Genomic DNA, 20,552 nt, shown 5'->3' on the forward strand with positions numbered 1-20,552 from the left:
TGGATGGAGGAGGAGGAGGAGACAGACACTGATTAGGGGCCTGGGCGGGCTTGCCCCCGGGCTGCTCAGCTCAGTCTTGCACCCTCTGTCTCCGCGTTACCTCCTGGGGTTTGAGTGTGGGTCTGGCCCTTCCTTTGGCGGGGAGCCCGGGCCCAGCATCATGCCTGGGGAATAGAACACGAGGGTGGCGGGGTGGTGCGGTGGGCCGGGGGTCTGAGTGCCGCCCCCCGGGGCTTGTGGGGATTGGAGAAGTCCTGCTTTGTGGTCAGAGAAGTTGAGTCTGACCTTGCCCCCAGTGATCGGTGTGACCCCGGGCAGGTCAGTGCCTCTGGGCCTCAGTCTCCTGGTCTGTTTAATAAAGAGCTTGGACCAAACAACCTCACGTTTCCTTCTAGGGCTAAAGTTCTAGAGTCCGGCAGTAGCCCACAGCCAGGAAATGGATTTGCTTGTTTTTTAATGAGCTCCAGGTTCAGGAGACGGCTCTAAGTGGAGCCCTCCGGAGTCCCGTGTGGGCCGCCGGCCTGGCGCTGGGGGCGCTTCTGTCCGAGAGGCCCTTCCAGCCGGCCCTGGCTAGTCCTTGCGGGCCACGGGCGCCTGCCGGGGGCGTCAGGTGCGGCAGGGAGGTCTGCCTGGGAGTGATCCTTGCGGATTAAATGAGCCAGTCTGTGCTGCTCCTGACGGCCTGTCTCCCAGGGTGACTCACTGGGGGGGAGGGACACCTAAGACTTCGCCTCTACCGGCGGCCCGAAGTGGAGGTTTAGGTTCCATGGCTGTGGCCGCCCCCGTAGGCCTTCCAGAAGGTTAGGCTGGGAGATATAAATATATCTGGCACATCATCCTGCAGTAATAACGGATGAGTTCTGTGATTTAGGTCGCTCCTTCTGTTGGTTTTCTCAGCAAAAGCCTAGACTCAGTTGCTAGGTAACCGCCATTTTTTTTAAAGCCCCTCTCTTCTCCGCCGGCCCCCACCCTAGCTCCAGATTGCCGAGTCCTCAGATGACTCCTTAAATAGTGTCCCCTGATGGGGCCTGGGAGGTCAAAGTTAGAGGATCCGGCATTCCAAGGATCCAGTTCCAAAGGTCAGCGGCCCCAGAGAGGGACAAGGGAGCGCCTGAGGCTGACCGGGGCTGGGCGGGCGGACCCGGCCGCTTCTCCCCTTCTTCCTAAGGCCGCCCCTGGCCAGCGCCGGGCTGAGCTCCCGAGTTCAGAGGAAGGAGGAAGGAGGAAGGGCGGCCGACTTCTCCGACGGCTGCAGCCCGTCCTGCGCCCTCGTGTTTGGGGCCCAGAAGCTGCGCTCTGGAGGCCTGACCAGAGACTGCTTCACCCCAGTTCTCTCAGGGGTTCTCTAGCCAGACTCGGGGCCCTCGAGGGCAGAGAAGGAAGGGAACCACCTGGGATCACAGGGTCTTCCTCTCCTCCCCGACCTCCCCGTTGCTCGGTCTCACTATGTGGAAGCATCTTGGGTTCCTGGTCTGGACTTGTCCCTTGGGGCTCCTTGTGCCCCCGAGTGGCCAGCGGGGCCCGAGGACTGGGCAGAAAGCGCCGGACCCGCTTGTGGAGTTAACTTTCAAAGCCCAGAGGAGGCCAGAGGGCCCCGGAAGTGTTTGTGCTGGGGGTCCCAGAGTGGGAGGAGCCATCAGCACCCCAGGCTAGCCCAGGGAAGGAGCGGGCCAGGCACAGGGCCCACCTCCACCACGAGGGGCTTGTGGGCCGGGCCCCCTTGTCTGCATCTGGGGGCGCTCCAGGTGGGGCGCCTGCTGTGTGTGTGGCGGGCGTGCTGTGCCTCTCTGGGCACGCCATCCCATGCCCGTCCCGCAGAAGTCCCTCTCGTCCTGCCTTGTTTTACGGGCACTTGCCCATCTGTTACCTGGTTCGTGTCGCCCCCCGGCACCCGTGAGGGGCAGCGCACGGAGGTGCCCCCACTTCCGGCCCTTCCCGAAGCCAGCTGAGTGACCCCGTTTCTCCTCTCCCCCTCGGTCGGCAGTCGGCGTACGCTGTGTCGGTGCTGAAGGAGTGCTCGAAGCTTCGTCCCAGCGACCCCACCGTGCCCCTCTTGGCTGCCAAGGTCTGCATCGGGCCCCTGCACTGGGTGAGTGCCTGAAGCCACGTGCCCGCCCTTGGGAGCAGCACGGGCCCTCGCGGCGGGCTCTCGGGGAGGGAGGGGGGCCGCGGCAGTGGGCAGGGGCAGGGTCCTGGGGACGGCGGGGATCTCCTGCCAGGGCAGTTGGTTTGCTAGCTCTGACATTAACCAACTAGCTGTGTGACCTCAGGGAGCTTGCCTCAGTTCTCTGAGCTTCGGTTTTCTGAGCCCTCTGAGCTCTCGACAGTCCGAGTTTGTGTTTGGCAATGTTGGGTAGAGGGAGGTTGGGACTTTGGCACCTCCCAGACCCTACCGCCCTCGTGCGCGCCGTAGGGACGCAACCGTCCGTTGTCAGGCACCAAAGTTGGGAGGGGGGGTGGCTAACACCGGATGAGGGTAAAGAATCGGGAAGATTTTGCCCACTCTAGAGGGCTGACTCTAACAAGATGAAATCCAGTAGAGACAAAGGTAAACTCTTTTGCCTTGGGCACAAAAAGCCACCTCCCAAACCTAGGAAGGCAGGTGAGACGGCAGCTTTTAAAAGCTCCAGCAGTCTGGCCTTGAAGCTCACCCTGCATTAGTGAGCCTGCTGTTGGCCGGGGAGCTGATGCAGTCCGGGGTGCAGTTCCCAGGAATGAGGCCGTAGTCTCGCCGTCCGCCATGGGGGCGTGTCTGCAGATTGTATTTGGGTCTGCCATTCTTTCAAAGATCATGGATAAATGAAAGAGGGTCGGGGGAGAGCAGCTGAGACGGGGAAGGGGCTGGGCAAGCCCCTCGGCACATTTTTTAGTCTAGGAAAGAAAAGACTCCCGGAGCTCTGATGAGGGCAGAGCCGGCCAAAGAGAGGCAGAGGAAAGGGAGATTCTGGGATTCTGGGTGGAAGCAGAGTACACTGGGCCTGACACCCCGAACATGGCCCTCGGGAGGACCACTCCGAAGCCTGGCCCAGAATTCCTCAGGGCACCCCCGGGGAGCCTTCCTGGGAGCTTGTGGAGGAGCGTCTGCAGCTGGCTGTGGCCAAGGAGAAGGGGACAAAAGGACACAGGAGGCGGCACGCATCCCTGGTGTCCTGCAGAAGCCTCCCCGGGTTGTTTTTATACGTAGATTACTGGGTTTTGTTGTCTTGCCTTTTGTTTAATCTTTTTTATTTTGAGGGGGAGAGATGATGGTGGTGGTTAGAATTACTAAATTCTATTGGTGCTTTTTAAAAAAACCACTGCAGTCTTTTTTCCAGTTATGGCCTCTTTCCTCCATAGAACCCTCTCTTGAAACAAAGAAAAACAATTGAGTAAAAATAATCAAGATATAATATTGCTGAGTTGCTTTGTTCCCCCCTCTCTCTTTCTTTTTAAATGAGATGACTCACTTGAATAGGGGAGGGAGGAGAAAAATGAAAATGATATTAAAAACAAAGGATATAAATAAAAATATTAAATAAATATAAGCTTTAAAAAGCCACACACAGACAACTCCTTAACCAAAACGGTGACTGAGCCTGATGGTGAATAATCCATTATTCTATCCCCATGGCTGCCCAGGCCGCCCCCCATCTCTCCGCTGAGGGGGGAGAGGGATTGCATCATCCGTACTCGCTGTGTCTGAGTGCGGCCGCCTTTGGCAGTGCCCTCGTGGGGCCGGTTCCGTCAGGGGCTGTGGTTCTCTCTGTGCTTCCTGAGCCTCCTTCCCCCCAGCTTGCCTCCCAGCTGCCCGCCCTTCAGGCGCAGGAGGAGTCCACACTCGCCACGCCACGCTGTTTTTTGGGCCATCTCCCATCCACGCAGAGCACTTTGGTCACTGCACTTTTGCTTGTCACTAACTCAGTTTTCCCCTCCCCTCCTTCCCTAACCAAATATGAGATAGATTTGCTTTTCAAATTAACAGTGACTGTGCTTTTATTTTGAGAACTAGGAGAAAGTTTCATACCCCCTTCCCCTTGAGAGACCCAGCAAGGTTTAGGAAAAACAGAGAAGGATCTTCTGATGTTGGGGCTCACTTTGTTCTCTGTGCTTGGGGCGCCCGCTGCCCTGATTCAAGCCGACCCCAGCCGTGCTGCCCTTCACTTTGTGCCCGGAAGCCATGACTCGGAGGCTCTGCCTGGGCCTTCTTCTCCCCTCCTGGGTGACTCCCCAGCCTGGCTGCCGATTTCAGGCAGGCCGTCAGCGTGTGCACCCTGGGCATCCTCTTCGCTTGGTTGCCTTTGTGCCTTCAGCAGAGCCCTGCCATGTTGAGCCATTCCCAGTCCCAGTACTCTCCAGTTCCAGAGGCATCTGCCATTGTACCTGGAAGGAGAACATCCGCCTTTCCCCAGGGCCCTGCTTACCAAAGATGCGCACAGCTGCTCTTGGGGGAGGGCGGGCAGCTGGCCGCCTGAACCCTGCCACAGGGTGGGCGCGTAGGAACTGCTGCTTGATGGAAGCCCAGGAGGTTTTTCATCCTGTCTCCCAAACTTGGGGGGGGGGGGTGGATGACAGCCCTCGGCCAGGGAAGTCGGGGTTTCTCACCGTAGCAACTTCCGCCAAGAAGTACTCGTCATCTCTTTGGCCACCCCGTGGGAGAGATGGCCGAAACCGGTTCGTCTAACGCCGATTTGCGGTTGAGAAAAGGAAGGCTTTAGAAGGGCCGGTGATAGGGCTAATGCCGAGTCTGAGCTTGGAGCTTCCTCGTCGGGGTGCCTGCAGAAACAAGGGTCCTCGCTGCTGGGGAGGGGAGCGGGGTTCCGGGTGTGCCAGGGCAGGGAGCTGCAGGCCCCGCTCTGCAGAAAACCCGACTGACTCCTCCACTTCCTCCGCTCTGTCCTCTACTATGACTCTGGCCAGCAGCTCGTGTCTCCCTGAGGGACCCCAGCTATCCCTGCGGTCAAGCACAGAAATGCCCCCTTCACCATTGCCTTCTTTCTCTCGGCCACCGGCCTCAACCTTTCCTCTTCCACATGGTTTTCCTGCCAGATTTTCCCATGGATAAATTACTCAGCAGGAAATTGTGGCCCTAAAGATGGAGGCGCGTATTGAGGTCTCCTCAGCAGGACTGCAGGAAGCATTTAAACATTTACAGCTTATGTTTCCAAATCAGAAGAGCCGCAGCAACAGAAATAATAATAATAATGAATTTCAAGCGTCTCAGTCTTGCCGTGATGCCCCAGGGACCCACAGAGCAGAGAGCATTTTCTGCTGACGTGTGAGAGAAGAATGGCTGTTGGCCATAACTGGCCATTTCGCCTTACTGATGGGTTCTCCAAGAATCCATCAGCTGCCGAGTTTCTCCTAGCCCCGTGCATGCTATAAGCAGAGGAGCATTTACTCTCTGTCTCAGAGCCTGGGCCTTTGGGGCCCAGGAGCCGTGAGGTAGTGAATTGAAATGACCAGAAGCCCACAGTTTGAAGATTTGAATTTTGAAGATTTCTTGGCCTTCTAGAATTGAAAGAACACTAAATTTGGAATCATAAGATCATTGGATGTTAGTGCTAAAAGGGGATCTCAGATTTCTTCTAGGCCAAGGGAAATGATTTTTTTTCATAAGTTTTTATTGCTGTCTTTTTTTTTTTTTTTTTTAATAACATCACTGTAGTTATCCCAAGTGCCTCTCCCAGAGAGTCATCTCATGTACTAAAAGTATTGGGGGGTTTTCTTTGTGGGGGGGGGAATAAGCACACCTGATAGAAACATAAAAAAAAATCTAAAAACATGTGCAATGTGTAACATCTGTGGGACCCGCCACCTCCATAAATGGGTACATGGAGGTATCCTCTCCCAATTTTTCAAATGAGGCTTATTTGCTCTTTGTCATTTTGATATACTTAACTTTGAGCATTTTGGTGTGTTCTCTCCATTTATGTTGTGGTCACTATGTATACTGTCATCTTGGCTCTGCTGACCACTCTGTATCAGTTCACATAAATCAGTTCTCCATTACATTGATGTACCACAGTTTGTTTAGTCACTTTAGTCACTGACAGACTTCTGTTTTGTTTCCAATTCTCAGCTCTCACAAGAAGTGTTGTTAGAAACATTTTAGGCTATATGGAGATGTGCCTCTCATTGATGGCTTCCTTAGGGTCTAAGGCCACTGCCAGAATTTCTGGTTCAGAGGGCAGTACACGCTTTTGAATCAGTCCATTTGCCCAGTTCTAAATGTTCTAAATGTTTGTATAATTGTGAAATGTGTACCATTGCACAACTTTATAATGTCTTGGTGTACCTACTCTTCCCCCAGCATTGGCTTTTCCTATTTTTTGTCATTTCTGCCAATTTTTAGAGAGTGAAGTGCAATCTCAAGGTTATTTTGATTTATGTTTCTCTTATTATTTGTGTCTTGGAGCAATTTTTCATATGGTTGTAAATACTTTATAGTTTCTTCTTTTGAGAATTGCATTTTTTAAAAAATCTTTTGACCATTTATTCATTGGGGAATAGAATAGGTTCTTAATTATTTTTATTTCATAAGTCCTTTCAACAACTAATGAAATCTCTATACCCCTTTTCAGACTTGAGGTTTTAAATGTATAAGATAAAATTACGTAGAGAAACAAAAGAAGCAAATTATATTAATATATATTATTTATTATATATATATATAAAAAGGTGTAGTTTTCCCCCCATCCAAGTTGACTGGAGAAAGGGAGTCTGTGGATCTCAGGCCATGAACTCCTATCCTCGTCCCATACTCTCATTTTGCATAAGAAAGAACTGAGATTTAGAGAGTTCAGATGATTTGCTCATGGTTGTACAAGTAGCAAGTGCAGTATGTGGGATTGCAAACTTGATTTTCTGACTGAGTTCTTTCTACTGCACAAGAAATCATGGACTCCTAGAGCCAAGTGGGAACCTCCATAATGGTCTGATCCGCTGTGTACCCAGACAAACTGATCCTGAAAAGAAGCTGTTGTTCTTCCCTTGAAGTCCCATGCTGAGTTAGCTCTACCAGGACTTGGGGCCCTCGGGCAACTCCAGTCACTGGGAGGTTTTCTGTATGTTGGAAGGAATTCTGTCTGCTACTTTTGCTGGTTTTCCTTTTAGTTCTCTCCTCTGAGGGAAGAACAAGGTCAATTCCTCTCCCTGGGACAATCCGTCAGCTACTGTGAGACAGACTGCCACGGTTTTTCCAGCCTTCTCTCTCTCTCTCTCCTCTAAGCAGGTTCTCCGTTTCCTTCATGTGGTTCTCATGTGTTGTGGTCTCCAGGCACTGCGTTCTGATTCACCTCCTGGCTGGGCTCCATTTTGCCAGTGTCCTTTCTAAGAATATGACAGGAGTACTATCAATCAGATAAATCCTTTTTTTGCATAAATTTGCCTAGGTTTAGTGCTCTCATTCTTATGGATTTGATTTTTTTTTTTAAGTTTAAGTGGGAGCCTTGTTGTAACATGCAGCATTCATTCTAATCTATGTCACCAGTCACTATATAACTATATCTTCTTGAATTCAGAGCTATCCCCATATCTAATGCACCATATGGCCTCCATCAAATTAAATCCTTTCCAGTTTAGTGGGGCATGTTGAAATAACATTGGACCCAAAATCTAAAAACCTGGATTCCAGTCCTAATTGTTTTCCTGACGTCAACAAAACAATCTTTAAGGAGTTCTCCAGGCCCTCCCAAGTGTTAATGGATAGTTTTCAGATATTTATCAATGCTTTTATATAGTGCTGGATCCCAACAGGTTAAAGTAAAAAAACAAATAAATTTCAGATTCAATTTTAAGGCTATCCCCAAAAGAAACTTTATGTATTGAAAAGAAACTATTAGTAAGCTGCAAAAAATTGGGATTTATTATATTCCAACTCTGTCTAGGAAAAGAGCTTATCCTTTCAATGGTCCAAGAGCCTATACAATCTGGAAAAGCAAAAAGTCATTATTTAACACGAACTTATTAGTAACAGTAGATATTTAAATATGATCTGCAGTTTTGAACTTTCCTATTTTGTTTATAAAAAGATATAAGGGCAAATAATACCAGCTAACATTTGTAAAGAGTGTTGAAGTTTTACAAAGTGATTTATGTACATTATCTTATTTAATGCTCCCTAATAATTATCAAAGCTACAATAAATATCATCCTTTTTTACAGATGAGAAAATAGACATGGAGAGGTCCTTGCTTGGCAGAACAATAAGGGTGGAAAGCAGAGTTTGAAACTAGATCATCCTTCTAAGTCCAATTTCAATATGCATCCTACCAAGCATATTCAGTTCCTCATAAGTTACATATCATAGCAAATAGAGCAAGAAGGCATAAAGATGGCTGGGTGGCACAAAGGATGAGGTCTAGCAAGAAGATCATAGATTTAGAACTAGAAAGGTGCCTTAGAGGTCACGTAGACCCAACTACCTTATTTTGCAGACAAAATGGAGATCTAGGGAAACTAAGTAACTGGAAGTCATAGATATAGAATGGCTGAGATAGAATTGTTTATAAGCTTTTATGTGCAAATTCAGAACTGTTTCTTTTTTCTATTTCAAATTTATTTTATTTTTAATTTAAACAAGCATAACATAGTATAATAAAAAAAAAGATGATTGCACATGAAACTGTAAAATCTATTATGTACAATTTGCTATTCCTTTTAAATATGTAATAAAGCTATCATGTAAATTTCAAAAAAAAAAAATAATAATAATAATTGTTTTCCTGACAAGCTGCGTGAGTCCTTAGGTTAGCCAGTCATTTTATCTTTCTGAACCTCAATCCTCTCTCCAAGGATGGAAGACTACACTCGATGATCTCTAAGGATTACATTTTATCTGTGTATGTAAAGCTACTCAGGACCCAGATGAGTTGTAGCCATCAGCCCTTAGGTATTGGCATCTGTCCAGGAAAGTGAGGCTTGTGAGTGGGGCCAGTACTGCGTCCCGCTGAGCTGTTGGTTGAGTCCCAGGACCCCCCTTGCAGGTGCGCACCCATCTCACAGTGCTGGGGCAGGAGCACCATCCTTGGCTACAAAGGTGGCCTTTAGTCACACAACCAGCCCTACTGACCCAGCTGCTGCTGTCAGGAAGCCCTAAATTTAGGTCTTCCTGCAATGGGAGAACTGTTTGCCTCCACATTGTAATTATAGTCATTATGTGTATTCAGATTACATAGTAATAAAATTAGGTTCGAATCACTCCAAATGGAAATCAGATGAGGAATAATCAGAAAAATAATCAATGACAACATAAATAGAGGATCCAGAAGAAAACTTCACTACATGGACCAGAAGAGAGAGGAACTATCCTGAGCTAAGATTCATATGGGAGTTCAAGAGGTGATTCTGCAGTGAGCTTTACAGCAAGCAGAGGTCAAGGCCAAATTTCTCCTGAAGTCTGGGGTATTTGTTCCCCTGAAGCCCCTGCTCGTTGACTTTCCCTAACTTTGGCAGCCTTGGCAACACATGACTCAGCTATGCTTTTAAATGATGGTCAGGTCAGCAGCTGTATTTTTTTTCTAAAGGTAAAAGAATATTATAGTAGTAAAACAAAGATACAAACAACAAAGCTGTCCTGGGAGTTAGGAAACCAAGTTCAAGGGGCAGCTAGATGGCACAGTGGATAGAGCACCAGCCTTGAATTCAGGAGGACCCGAGTTCAAATCTGGTCTCAGACACTTAACACTTCCTAGCTGTGTGACCCTGGGCAAGTCACTTAACCCCAGCCACAGGGGGGGAAAAAAAAAAAAAGAAAGGAAACCAAGTTCAGTCCTAGCTTTGCTGCTAACTAGTCATTCTAATTTTCACGTCACTCAGCTCTGTGAATCTCCACACGGTCCTATGTGAATGGGCTCCCGGTGCCCATCTGTGTGCTCTGGGAACCTTGAAGCCTTGTCCGAGCAGGCCTTTCTTGTCAGCATCGCTTGTGCATGGGCTCTGTCTGTCTCCCTGGTCCAGGCGTCAGCTCCTTGAGGGCCACATCTTGGGCAGGCTCCCTTAGGTCCCAGCAGAATCCTCAGCCCATCGGCCAGAGTTCAAGGAAGACTGTAGGGGAGATGGGGCTAAAGCTGATAAAGCAACTTGACACATTGCATTTGATGCAGCCCTCTTGTTCAGGAAGGGACTGGCACTGTGGCTCTCTCCGGAACGGTGAAGTGAGGTGGGCACTGTGGGCCCACAGCCGGAGGGGGAGATGTCAGCCTCTCTCCCGCCCCTTAGATCAGCTCCTCTCACCACAGGACCCTTGGGGCTTCTGACTTCCCTTTGACCTCCCGATCGAGTGTGACAGCACTGGAAGCCCTCCACCACAGCCATTTCTTCCCCTTTACTGCTCACACCCGGCCGCTGCCAGCCCATTTCCTGAATCCTTCCTCCAGCTGGAACGCCCTCCCTCCTGCCGTCCTGCCATCCTGCTGCATCAGGCCTGTCCTGGTCCCTTCCTTCTGAGGAGACACCTCCAGTTCCCTGTGGCTGGCAGGGATCCTCCCTGGTTAAGCTCCAGGGACTTCCGCGGACTCTTAGGCTCAAAGACAAACCCTCCACTTGGCCTTCAAAGTCCTTCATAAGCTGGACGCTCCCCAGGTCATCTATACATTCTGCAGCCCGCTGACCCCGGCCTCCTTGATGGCCCTGGCACAAGAACCGCCCCCTCCCAATTGCAGGCATTTCATCTCTACCCCTGGACTTTCCTGGCTTCCTTCGGGTCCTAGCCACAATTCCGCCTTCCACAGGAAGGCTTTCCTCTGGATTCCTCCTTGCCTGTGAGAATTATTTCCAGATTATCCTGTCTGGAGTTTGTGTGTGTGACACAGGGAGTGTGGGGCTTGAGCTGCCTGGACATCATCTGGGGCTTTTTCTCTTTGTAACAACCCTCGCTTATAATTTTAATCTCCAGAAAGTGAGAACTGCTGCTCTGCCTGTCTATAGTGGGTAGAGCCCAGACCTGTCAGGGAGGGCCTGATCTTATGCCCGGCCTCAGAGACTTCCTTGCTCTATGACCTTGGGCAGCCCTTTGACCTCTTTCTGCCTCAGTTTCCTCAGGTGTAAAATAGGTGTAACCACAGGCACTGCCTACAGAAAGTGGCGGGCAGAGAGTGGATGCTGGGCCCCCTTCCCTTCTCCCCCTCTCAGAGTAAGCTCCTTGAGAGCAGGGCTAATGTGGGAGGGCCCGGCCCAGCGAGGGGGGGTCTGTGACTCCCGTGACTGTCAGCATGCCCTTTTTTCTCCTTGTGCCCCTGGTGCGTGCATGTAGTAGGCATTTAATGAATGTGCACTCTGCGGCCGAGGGCCTTGGCCGGGGCTGTGGTGTGGCAGATTGTGGGCCAGGGTGGGGCCCAGGGTCAGATTGGCCAATTCTCTGTGAAGGCTGGGGAGGAAGTGAGAGAAGGGAGGCCCTCAGCCAAGAACAGACTGTCCTTAGGGACGGATAACGCAGGGGGAGAGGCCCGGAAGGAAGGCAGGTGCTGGGGCCTGCTGGGAGAGCGCTGCGGCACCTCCCGTCCCCGGGCCACCCTGCCCGACCTGACCAGGGCTGGCCCCGGGGAGCCGAGCCCCTGGCTTGGCCCTGCACGCCGGCTTCTGGGGCCTGACGGGCTGCTTGCTGATTTGGCTCCCACTAGGGGTGGAGGGAGACTGGAGCAGGCACATTTGAAAAATGAGTTGGGCCGAGTGAAATCCAGCTGGATGGCCCCGCGCCCAGACGTGGAGCACCTGCTGTCCTCTACTTCCTTGTCTGTGTGCCCAGGTTTCGGGTTCGTGCACATACCAAAAAATGCCAGTGTCCAAGGGAGGACTTGGCCGGACCCCCTGTCTCTGGGGGGAGGGGGGCCCAAGGTCACGCACGGGAGGGGAGACAGCCGAGGCCCTGGGTGCGGCGGATTAGCCGGTGGCCTCTGTCTCCCCTTCTTCCTGGCCCGGGCTGAGGTCTGGCCTGTGCTTAAAGCTCCCTGACCTGACACCGAAACCGGAGCGGGGAGCGAGCAGGTGCCTGGGGCGGGGCTTTCTGGGAGAGGACGGCACACCAGTGCCTCCTGCGGCTGGCTTCCCCAAGGGAAGAGCCTGGTTACCTTAAAAGGGAGAAGGGGAAAATCCTCTTCCCACAGTTTTCCGTGTCACACAAGCATTAGTAGGTGTAACTTACATGGGCACAAATGTGGATGCACGTGATAAACTCTAATTTTAGAAAACATGCATCTGAAGAACCTCATAGAGCACTGAAGCTGGGAGGGCTTTAGGGATCTTCCCGTTCCATTTCCCCTAACCCTGAGGTCTGTGTAGCCCCCATACACACGCCTATCTTGATAACTGTATTTTAGTAGAGTGGCTTCCTTTTTATAATCCTGTGGATTTTACTTTGTTTCTAAAACTTTTACTTTGACAAAGGGTCCAAGAATTGACCAGATTGCCGAGGAAAGCCATGACCCTCCTTCCCCCCCAAAGGAATTAAGACCTTTTTTTAATTTCTAGGTTAATGGCTGGCAGGTGAAGCAGCTACCTAGAAGAAGGGACAGTTAGTTGGAGCCATATGAAAGCTCAGGCTTCCTGGCTCCTGATAACAGTAATGTTTTTAGCACTTACAGGAAAGAGAAAAAGATGGTAAAGGGTCTTGTTGTGAGAGGAGGCAGAGGGATGAGAAGAGCCATGGATGTGAGCGTGCCCTGAGGGAACACCGAAGCGGGCTCTCTCCCCCCAGTTGTCGCTCCTGGCCTAGGTGGTGGTCTTGGACAGGATGGGCAGACTTGCCTTGCTCTTCCCGGGATAAGTAGGGCCAGGAAGGTGGGTGCACGGCCTCAGCCCATCTCCCCCACCTGCCTGCCCCTGCCCCCCGGGGCCTTCTTCCTGTGGATCCCAGGACGTGTGGGGGCCAGTGGCGCACATCTGGCCGGCGGCCTTTGGTTCTCCCTGCCTGCCCTTCCAGGACTTGTCCCTCTCCTCCTCCTCACCAGCCCCCTCCCTTTCCGTTCTTCTCGGGCCTCATTCCCTGGTGCGCCCCTCTGAGCCCGTCTCTCAGACCAGGCTTCCCCGGCCCAGGATGCTCTGCCTCTGCCGCCTCCCCGCAGCTTCCTTCGTGACCAGGGGACCCTCCCACCCTCCTCAGTGCCCTCCTCTGAGCTTTCCTGGGTCACTAGCTGGCTTGGTATGTGTTTGTTTTCCTTGTTTCCTCCGCTAGATCCCAAGTTCCTGAGGACAAGGGCCATCCTTACCTCTCTCTGTAAATGTGGTGCTTCACACAGTGAGGCAGCACGCTGCTTCAATGTTGATGGATTGGGGGAGCTGAGTGAGGGATAGGTGGCTGGGTGGCTCAGTGGCTGGTGCCAGGCCTGGAGTCTGGGAGCCTGCTCTCTGTGAGTCCCACTAGCTCAGACACGTACTAGCTGAGTGACCCGTCTGCCTCAGTGTGCTCATCTGTGAAATGAGCTGGAGAAGGGAGTGGCGAACGGCTCCGGTCTCTCTGCCAAGAGACCCCAGCAGGGTCACAAAGTCGGACCGCCTGAAGGGACTGAACAACAGAAGCCCTCAAAATAATTACCTTGTATTTACTTTGTATTTTATTTAATACTTAAATTATTTGAATGTTGTTTCCCCCATTTCAAAGTAAGCTCCTTGAGGCTAAGGATGATTTCATTTTTGTCTTTGTAACCTCAGCATTTAGCCCAGCTCCTGGCTCACAGTAGGCACTTTTTGTATTTATTGATTGATTGCTCTTGCTTTTGTTCTATCCCCTTTTCAAACAACTAGGGAAAGAAAATAGATAACAGGATTTTTGCAAGGCAAGAATGTTTAATGCTTCTCCTCCTGCCTCTCTACTCCTTAGTCATCTATGGAGAAGTTAAATTCTGATGTAAGAGAAAAAAAGGCATGTAGGTTTTAGAAAAACCTGGAAAAAGACTTACATGAATTGATGCTGGGTGAAGTGAGAAGGACCAAGAAAACATTGTGCACAGTAAGAGGAACATTGTGCAGTGATCAACTATGATAGGCTTTTTTTTAACTTTTTACTTTCAGAATATATGCATAAATAGTTTCAACATTCACCGTTGTAAAATCTTGTGTTCCAAAAAACTTTTCTGTCTTCCTCATTCCTCTTCCTTAAACAGCAAGTAATCCAATATGTTAAATGTGTGCAATTCTTCTATACATATTTCCCACAGTTATGCTGAATAAGAAAAATGAGATAAAAAAGGGAAAAAATGAGAACAAAAAGCAAGCCAACAAAAACAACAAAAATGAAAGTACTGTGTTGTGCTCCACATTCAGTGCCCATAGCCCTCTTACTGGATGCAAATAGCTCTTTCCCTTGGAACTGGCCTCATTGTTGAAAAGAGCCACGTCCATCACAGCTGATCATCCCATAATCTTCTTGTTGCCATAAACAATGATCTCCTGGTTCTGCTCATTTCACTCAGCATCAGTTGATGTAAGTCTCTCCAAGCCTCTCTGTATTCCTCCTGCTGGTCATTTCTTACAGAGCAATAATATTCCATAACCTTCATATACCATAATTTACCCAACCATTCTCCAACTGATGGACATCCATTCATCTTCCAGTTTCTGGCCACCACAAAGAGGGCTGCCACAAACATTCTTGCACATACAGGTCCCTTTCCCTCCTTTAAAATCTCTTTGGGATATAAGTCCAGTAGAAACACTGCTGGGTCAAAGGGCATGCACAGTTTGATAGTCCTTTGGGCATAGTTCAATAATGTTCTTCAGAATGATTGCATCCATTCACATTTCCACCAACAGTGTATCACATTTTCCCACAGCCCCTCTAACATTTTATCATCTTTTCTTGTCATTTTAGCCAGTCTGAGAGATGTAAAGTGATACCTCAAAGTTGTCTTAAATTTGTATTTCTCTGATCAGTTAATGATTTAGAACATTTTTTTTCACATGGCTAGAAATGGTTTAAGTTCTTCATCTGAAAATTGTCTAATCATATCTTCTGACCATTTTTCAGTTGGAGAGTGGTTTGTATTTTTATAAATTTGATACTCATATTATTAGGCCTTTATAAGAACCCTTGGATGTAAAAATTTTTTCTCCAGTTTTCTGCTTCCCTTCTAATCTTGCTCGCATTTCCAGTCTTTGTTTGTACAAAGACTTTTTAATTTAATGTAATCAAAATTACTCATTTTGCATTCCATAATGTACTCTAGTTCTTTTCTGGCCACAAATTCTTCCCTTCTCCACATAACTGAAAAGTAAACTATCCTTTGCTCTTCTAATTTGCTTATAATATCACTCTTTATGTCTAAATCATGGACCCATTTCAACCTTATCTTATACAATATTAGGTGTGAGTCAGTATTTAGTTTCTGCCATACTATTTTCCAATTTTCCCAGCAATTTCTGTCAATATAGTGCTGCTCATCATTTTTCCATTACATTCCTATTCCCTTGCCTTGTTCAGCTTACTCCCCCACTTGATGCCCTCCAAAAGACCAGCAAGCATTTACCACATACTTGTTGTGGGCCACTCGCCCTGTGAGGTTCTGGAGGTACATAGACAGCATCAAAAACCTAGTAGCATCACAAACAGAATCACAACAGTGCCACACAAATGAGGCGCATTTGAATCAGCAGCGTCCAGATGGCCTAACTTGAGCAATGGGGGAGTCAGTCAGGGAGATCACAAAGGCAGTAGTGCTTCTCTGAGGCGGCAGAGAGGGAAGTCCGGAAGATGGTCATGTCATAGATTGAGTTTCTTAAACTTCAGTGCCTGGGAAGATAGTGGAACAACCCACAGGACAATCAATTTGAAATAACTTAGGAGACCAAGAATGCTAGGTAGCAGCCTCCTTAGCTTTGTGAAGAGTGAATGAAGGATTGTCTCCTGTGTCTGAGAGATGCCCTGAGGGGTTGGGAGCTTGCAGTACTCCAAGAAGAATTCTCTCATTTAAGTTCTTTTTTTAGCGTTTGTAATTTGTCTGATGTGTATAGGTCATTGGGAGAGATACAAAGAAAAATGACAATTATGTTCCATGCCCTTGGAGTTTAGAAGGAAAGATGCAACATCCATCACACCGCACTGAATCTTAATCAGATAATCAGATCTCTGAGGAGTCAGGTAATTAATTGTCTTATACAGCATTCTTGTTAACAAACTAGGAAGACCAAACTAACACAATAAGAGGTACTCAGATGGTTTCAGAATAATCTCAAAGGCTAATTATTCATGTCTCAAGAGGAGACTAAGACTATTGTGGTCCAAGCATCTTTTTTTGGGAGCTGAATCATAAAACTGAAAACAATCATCCATTTTAAAAATTGGAATTGTTAACACTGATATAAGCTTACTGATAATATTGTAATATTGCATAGGCCTATGTCGCTAAGGCCTTTACATACATAATCCTCTGGGGATAATGACTTTGAGTTAGGCCAGGAAGGAGTTAATCCCATCTGACAGGTGGGACTACTGAGACTTGGGTTAAATGAATTGCCCAAGATCACATGACTACTTGATGATGAAGATAAGACTTTCTCCGTTCTTCTGTACCAAACTGATTAAAGAGTAGAAGCCAGAATTCATCAGGGTCCTCAAAAGAGGGCTGTATGAATTTTTTTTGAGCCACCATTGCCATGAAAACATTTTTTTCCCCTATTGCTGATTGATATTGCAGTTCCTATGCATGAGGTCATCTTATATCTTAAAGGTGCACATTTGGGGCATTTAGGTGGCGCAGTGGATAGAGAGCACCAGCCCTGAAGTCAGGAGGACCCGAGTTCAAATCTGGTCTCAGACACTTAACACTTCCTAGCTGTGTGACCCTGGGCAAGTCACTTAATCTCAACTGCCTCAGGGGGAAAAAAAGTATAAATTTTCATTTTTAATCATAGCATCTGTATCTCAGAATTTCAGAGTAAGCCAGCCACTCATCCCTTTCCAGAGGAGTTAAAAGAATGGAGACGAGTTGTTTGCGAATGTCTCCTGTCCATTTCCTGCCCACTTCCTGCCTAGCCCCAGCCTGGCCTCTTCCACGAAACCTTCCCTCTAATTATTTCAGCTCTCCCCCATCTCCAAGAAAGGCAGACATATAGAACTGGAAGTGACCTCAGCAGCTACTGAATCCAGCTCCCCCTTGGAAAGGAAGTCCTGCCCCCCAGGGCCACCAAGCAGCCATTTGGCTTCTGCTCCAGACAACCCAGTCTCTCTCTGCACAGCTCTTTGCCTCTTTCACTCATCACACCTGGTCCTGCCATCCAGGGCCAAACAAAAGGACTCCAACTCCACGCCTGTGTGACGTGGAGGTTGTCTCTGGTTCCCTTTCTTCCACACCAAGTCTCTGCATTTCCCATAGCTGTTCCTTCTGTAACACAAACTTGAAGCTGTTCCGCAGCCTGGTGGCTCCCGTCTGCCCTTCAGAGCTGAGCGCGGTGCTCCATTGTGATCTGCCCGTAGCCAAATACAGCAGCTCTGTCACCTTCCTATTGAAACTGCTCGTTACTTCATGTCATCCAGGAGTGGCTGCCCCATCACACTGCTGGCTCCTTGGGAGCTTGTACTTGACCCAAGAGTGAGACTACGTTCATCCCTACCAAGTTTTATCTCTTACTTTATTCATCCCAGCATTCTAGTTGGTCAAGATCTTGTTGGATCCTGACATGAAATATGTTAACTCCCTCTCATGTGCAGAGTAGAGAAGTGTTCCTCCAATATCTCTTACTCAATTGATTGACAAAAATCTAAGCTAGCACAGAACCAAGCATGGGTTCCTGGGCACTAACTGTGCTGGAGGCCTCCTACCAAGTTGACATTGACAGCTCTGAGTAATTGTTAGAAGTCTTGATTCCATCTAGTAATTCCATCAGCCAGGCCAGAGGTGCCCATCTTGGGTAAAGCAACCTCTGCCTGCTCCGCGTTCTTGGTTATCATCACCATCCCAGCTCCCCCTTAGCCGTGGCTGCTCTGCCCATTCTTTGATTTTCTTCTTCCAATATGGCTTTTTAAAAAAAACCTTTTTTTTCTTCTTCACTTTCCACACCAACTTTTGACCAATTGGAGCTTTTGCCTCCTGAAACTACTCCCAGAGCTCTAGGTCACACATGTATGTTTCCCCAGTTGGTGGCCCTTGCTTCCATCCCAAGACTGGACTTGTGGTTGTATTAGTACGAGGGTCTCCCTGTGAGGAAGTTCCCTCTCCTGATGGCGGCTTGGCACTTGTTCTGCAATGGCAATCTTTAGGAGGTTGCCTGGAGCAGAGTCGTCCCCCCGCCCCCTGTAGGATGCCCTAGAGTGACCTGCTCAGACTCAGGTGTACTTGGGAAAGAGTTAATAGAAGAGAGAAAAATATAACAAATATGGCCCGTGTCAGCAGATGGTTTGCATCAGGAAACAGGCCACCGAAAGGTAAAGTGATGCCCAAGATAAAGCAGCGAGTGGCCCAGGGGGCCTGGAGAACTCCGCTTTGACCCTCAGTCTAGCATTCTCTTCCTCCTTTCAGATCGGGCATTTCCCTCAATTTTCCTCATGGGTGAAAGAGGGCTTTGGATGAGCTGCCCCTAGCCTTGGCCTGTGGAGGATAGTCAGTGACACAATTTATTCCTTGACGGTAGCACAGTTCCTGAGGGAGGAGCAGTGGGGTATGGGAGATGGAAGGGTAGACTTGGATGCGGGAAGCCTGGGCTCCCGTGCTGCCTCTAACACTTCTTAGCTGTGGAACCATAAGGCAAGACCCATTCTTAGTGCCTATGTTACCTACTTAACAGGACTGCTGTGAGCCCGAAGGGAGTAATTGGGGTTAAAGGTCCTTTCTCAGACCTTAAATGGAGTGCTTACTGTTTCACAAGAAATAATGGGTGGGAAGAAATAGAAGCATATTGAATGGATGCAAAATACAGTGTGCAGAACCAGGAAAACAATATACATCCTGACCAGGATAGTGTGAACCAGAGGGGCACGTGACCTGCAACACTGCGGTCATGCCCAGAACTAAATTAAAATATAATTGGGAAATAAAATATAATGGAACCTAGTAATTAATATGTGGCTTTTTCAAGTCAATATGTGGTCCATGGGAGACTCTTACATGTAGTGTTTTGTTGTAGAGTCATTTTTCCATAGTATTTGATTCTTTGTGACTCCATGGCCTCCATATACATTTGAGTTTGATCTCACTGTTAATAAATAGCAAGAATAAAACCAAACCCAATACAGTACCATTATAATAAATGATTTTAGCCTAGAAGGAAAGATGGGGAAAATTTTCCCCCTTACCTTTTTTATAAAGATGTGGAAATATCTGGGCTAAACATTGTTTTTACTGTCCAATGTAGGTAACAGATTAGTTTTACTAAATTGGTTTCTCTTTCTCTTTTTTTATTCTTTGTTCTAAAGAATGGCTTTTTGGGTAGAGAAGGGGATATGTTCAGAAATAAAGCTGATTTTAAAACATACAATATAAGAATACTTTAGAAAGTTCTTAACATCTATCATTGTTGTTATTTAGCAGGATATGAGGCAAAGCTCCCAGCTTAGTTGTAACAGCATCAAATTAGCATCTTGATCTCACCTCAGGAGAAAATGGGATTTGGGCCCTGTGCCACAAGAAGGAATTCCTTGCGAGGCCACACTTTTCCATATGTTTCCTTGGCATGACACCGAGCCCCAGCAGAGGAAATAATGCTTGAGACTCCATTTCTAATTAGTATGTTCCTTTTTTGCTTCTTTGCCTTGGGAAAGCAAACAGGATACTTATGTGACATCTCTACCCAGTGTGACAAGTGGCCTTTGGCCGGGCTTTGTTAGCCATGGACAGAGTCCCTAACTGAGGAGTAAGGAGTTAGGGGTACTAGGCTGGGCCGCACACTCACTGCACTGCCTCTGACTTCCCATTTGCCCAAGTTACCTTTGAGAGGGGGGCTGCTTCTAGTCCCCAGCCTTGCTTACTCCTGAAAAATGGGGGAAATCATTCCTCACAGACCATTGTGACTGATAGAAAGCAGTCATGCTATCTTATGAATAAGCACAGGATTGGAGAACTAGAGACCTGGGTTCAAATTCTGCTTTTAAGTTTTTCAGGGTGAGTGTGTGTTAGTATAATTAAGTTACACCTAATGGTCCTTTGAAATCCAGAGGTGTTTTTTTTCCTTTCCTTTCCTTTTTTTTCTTTTTTAAATAAATTTTTATTGAAATCTTTTCTTTCTGACATCACCAAGATTTCTTTCTTATCCTCCCTTTTTCCCTTTCCAGAAAGTAATCCCATATAACAAAAAATGCTTTTTTATGGAAAAAGAGAAAAATGAGGGGGGCAAAATGCAAAATGTTTGCAGTGTTCCACTCCTGTGAACTTTCCACCTTTGCAAAGGAAATGGTGGGGAGGAGGGTTCCTCCTATCTCTCCTTTGAGGCCCCATTTATTCCTTTAATTTTGCAGCATTCCCTTGGATTGTCACTATTGTGCATGTTCTTTTCTTGCCACTGCATCTAATTCTTCTGAGGCTTCTCTATATCTGTCACACATAGGATTTCACAATAATGTTCCATTATGTCTGTGCAGTAGCACAATCTATGGGTAGCCACTTTATTCCTAGGGTTTTTTTTTTCTATTTTTCTATTCTTTTTTAAATTTC

General features: G+C 48.0%; 1 protein-coding gene across 1 annotated transcript in view; it reads left to right on the forward strand.

Moving 5' to 3' along the window:
* Positions 1 to 20,552, forward strand: part of TTC7A (tetratricopeptide repeat domain 7A) — a 169,166-nt gene that overhangs the window by 77,395 nt on the left and 71,219 nt on the right. Inside the window, exon 11 of the mRNA XM_074286770.1 lies at positions 1,985 to 2,089. Within this exon, the coding sequence (XP_074142871.1) occupies positions 1,985 to 2,089 (105 nt within the window). The remainder of the gene's footprint in view (positions 1 to 1,984; positions 2,090 to 20,552) is intronic.

This window comes from Sminthopsis crassicaudata, chromosome 2 (genome assembly GCF_048593235.1).
Source record: "Sminthopsis crassicaudata isolate SCR6 chromosome 2, ASM4859323v1, whole genome shotgun sequence".
NCBI lineage: Eukaryota > Metazoa > Chordata > Mammalia > Dasyuromorphia > Dasyuridae > Sminthopsis > Sminthopsis crassicaudata.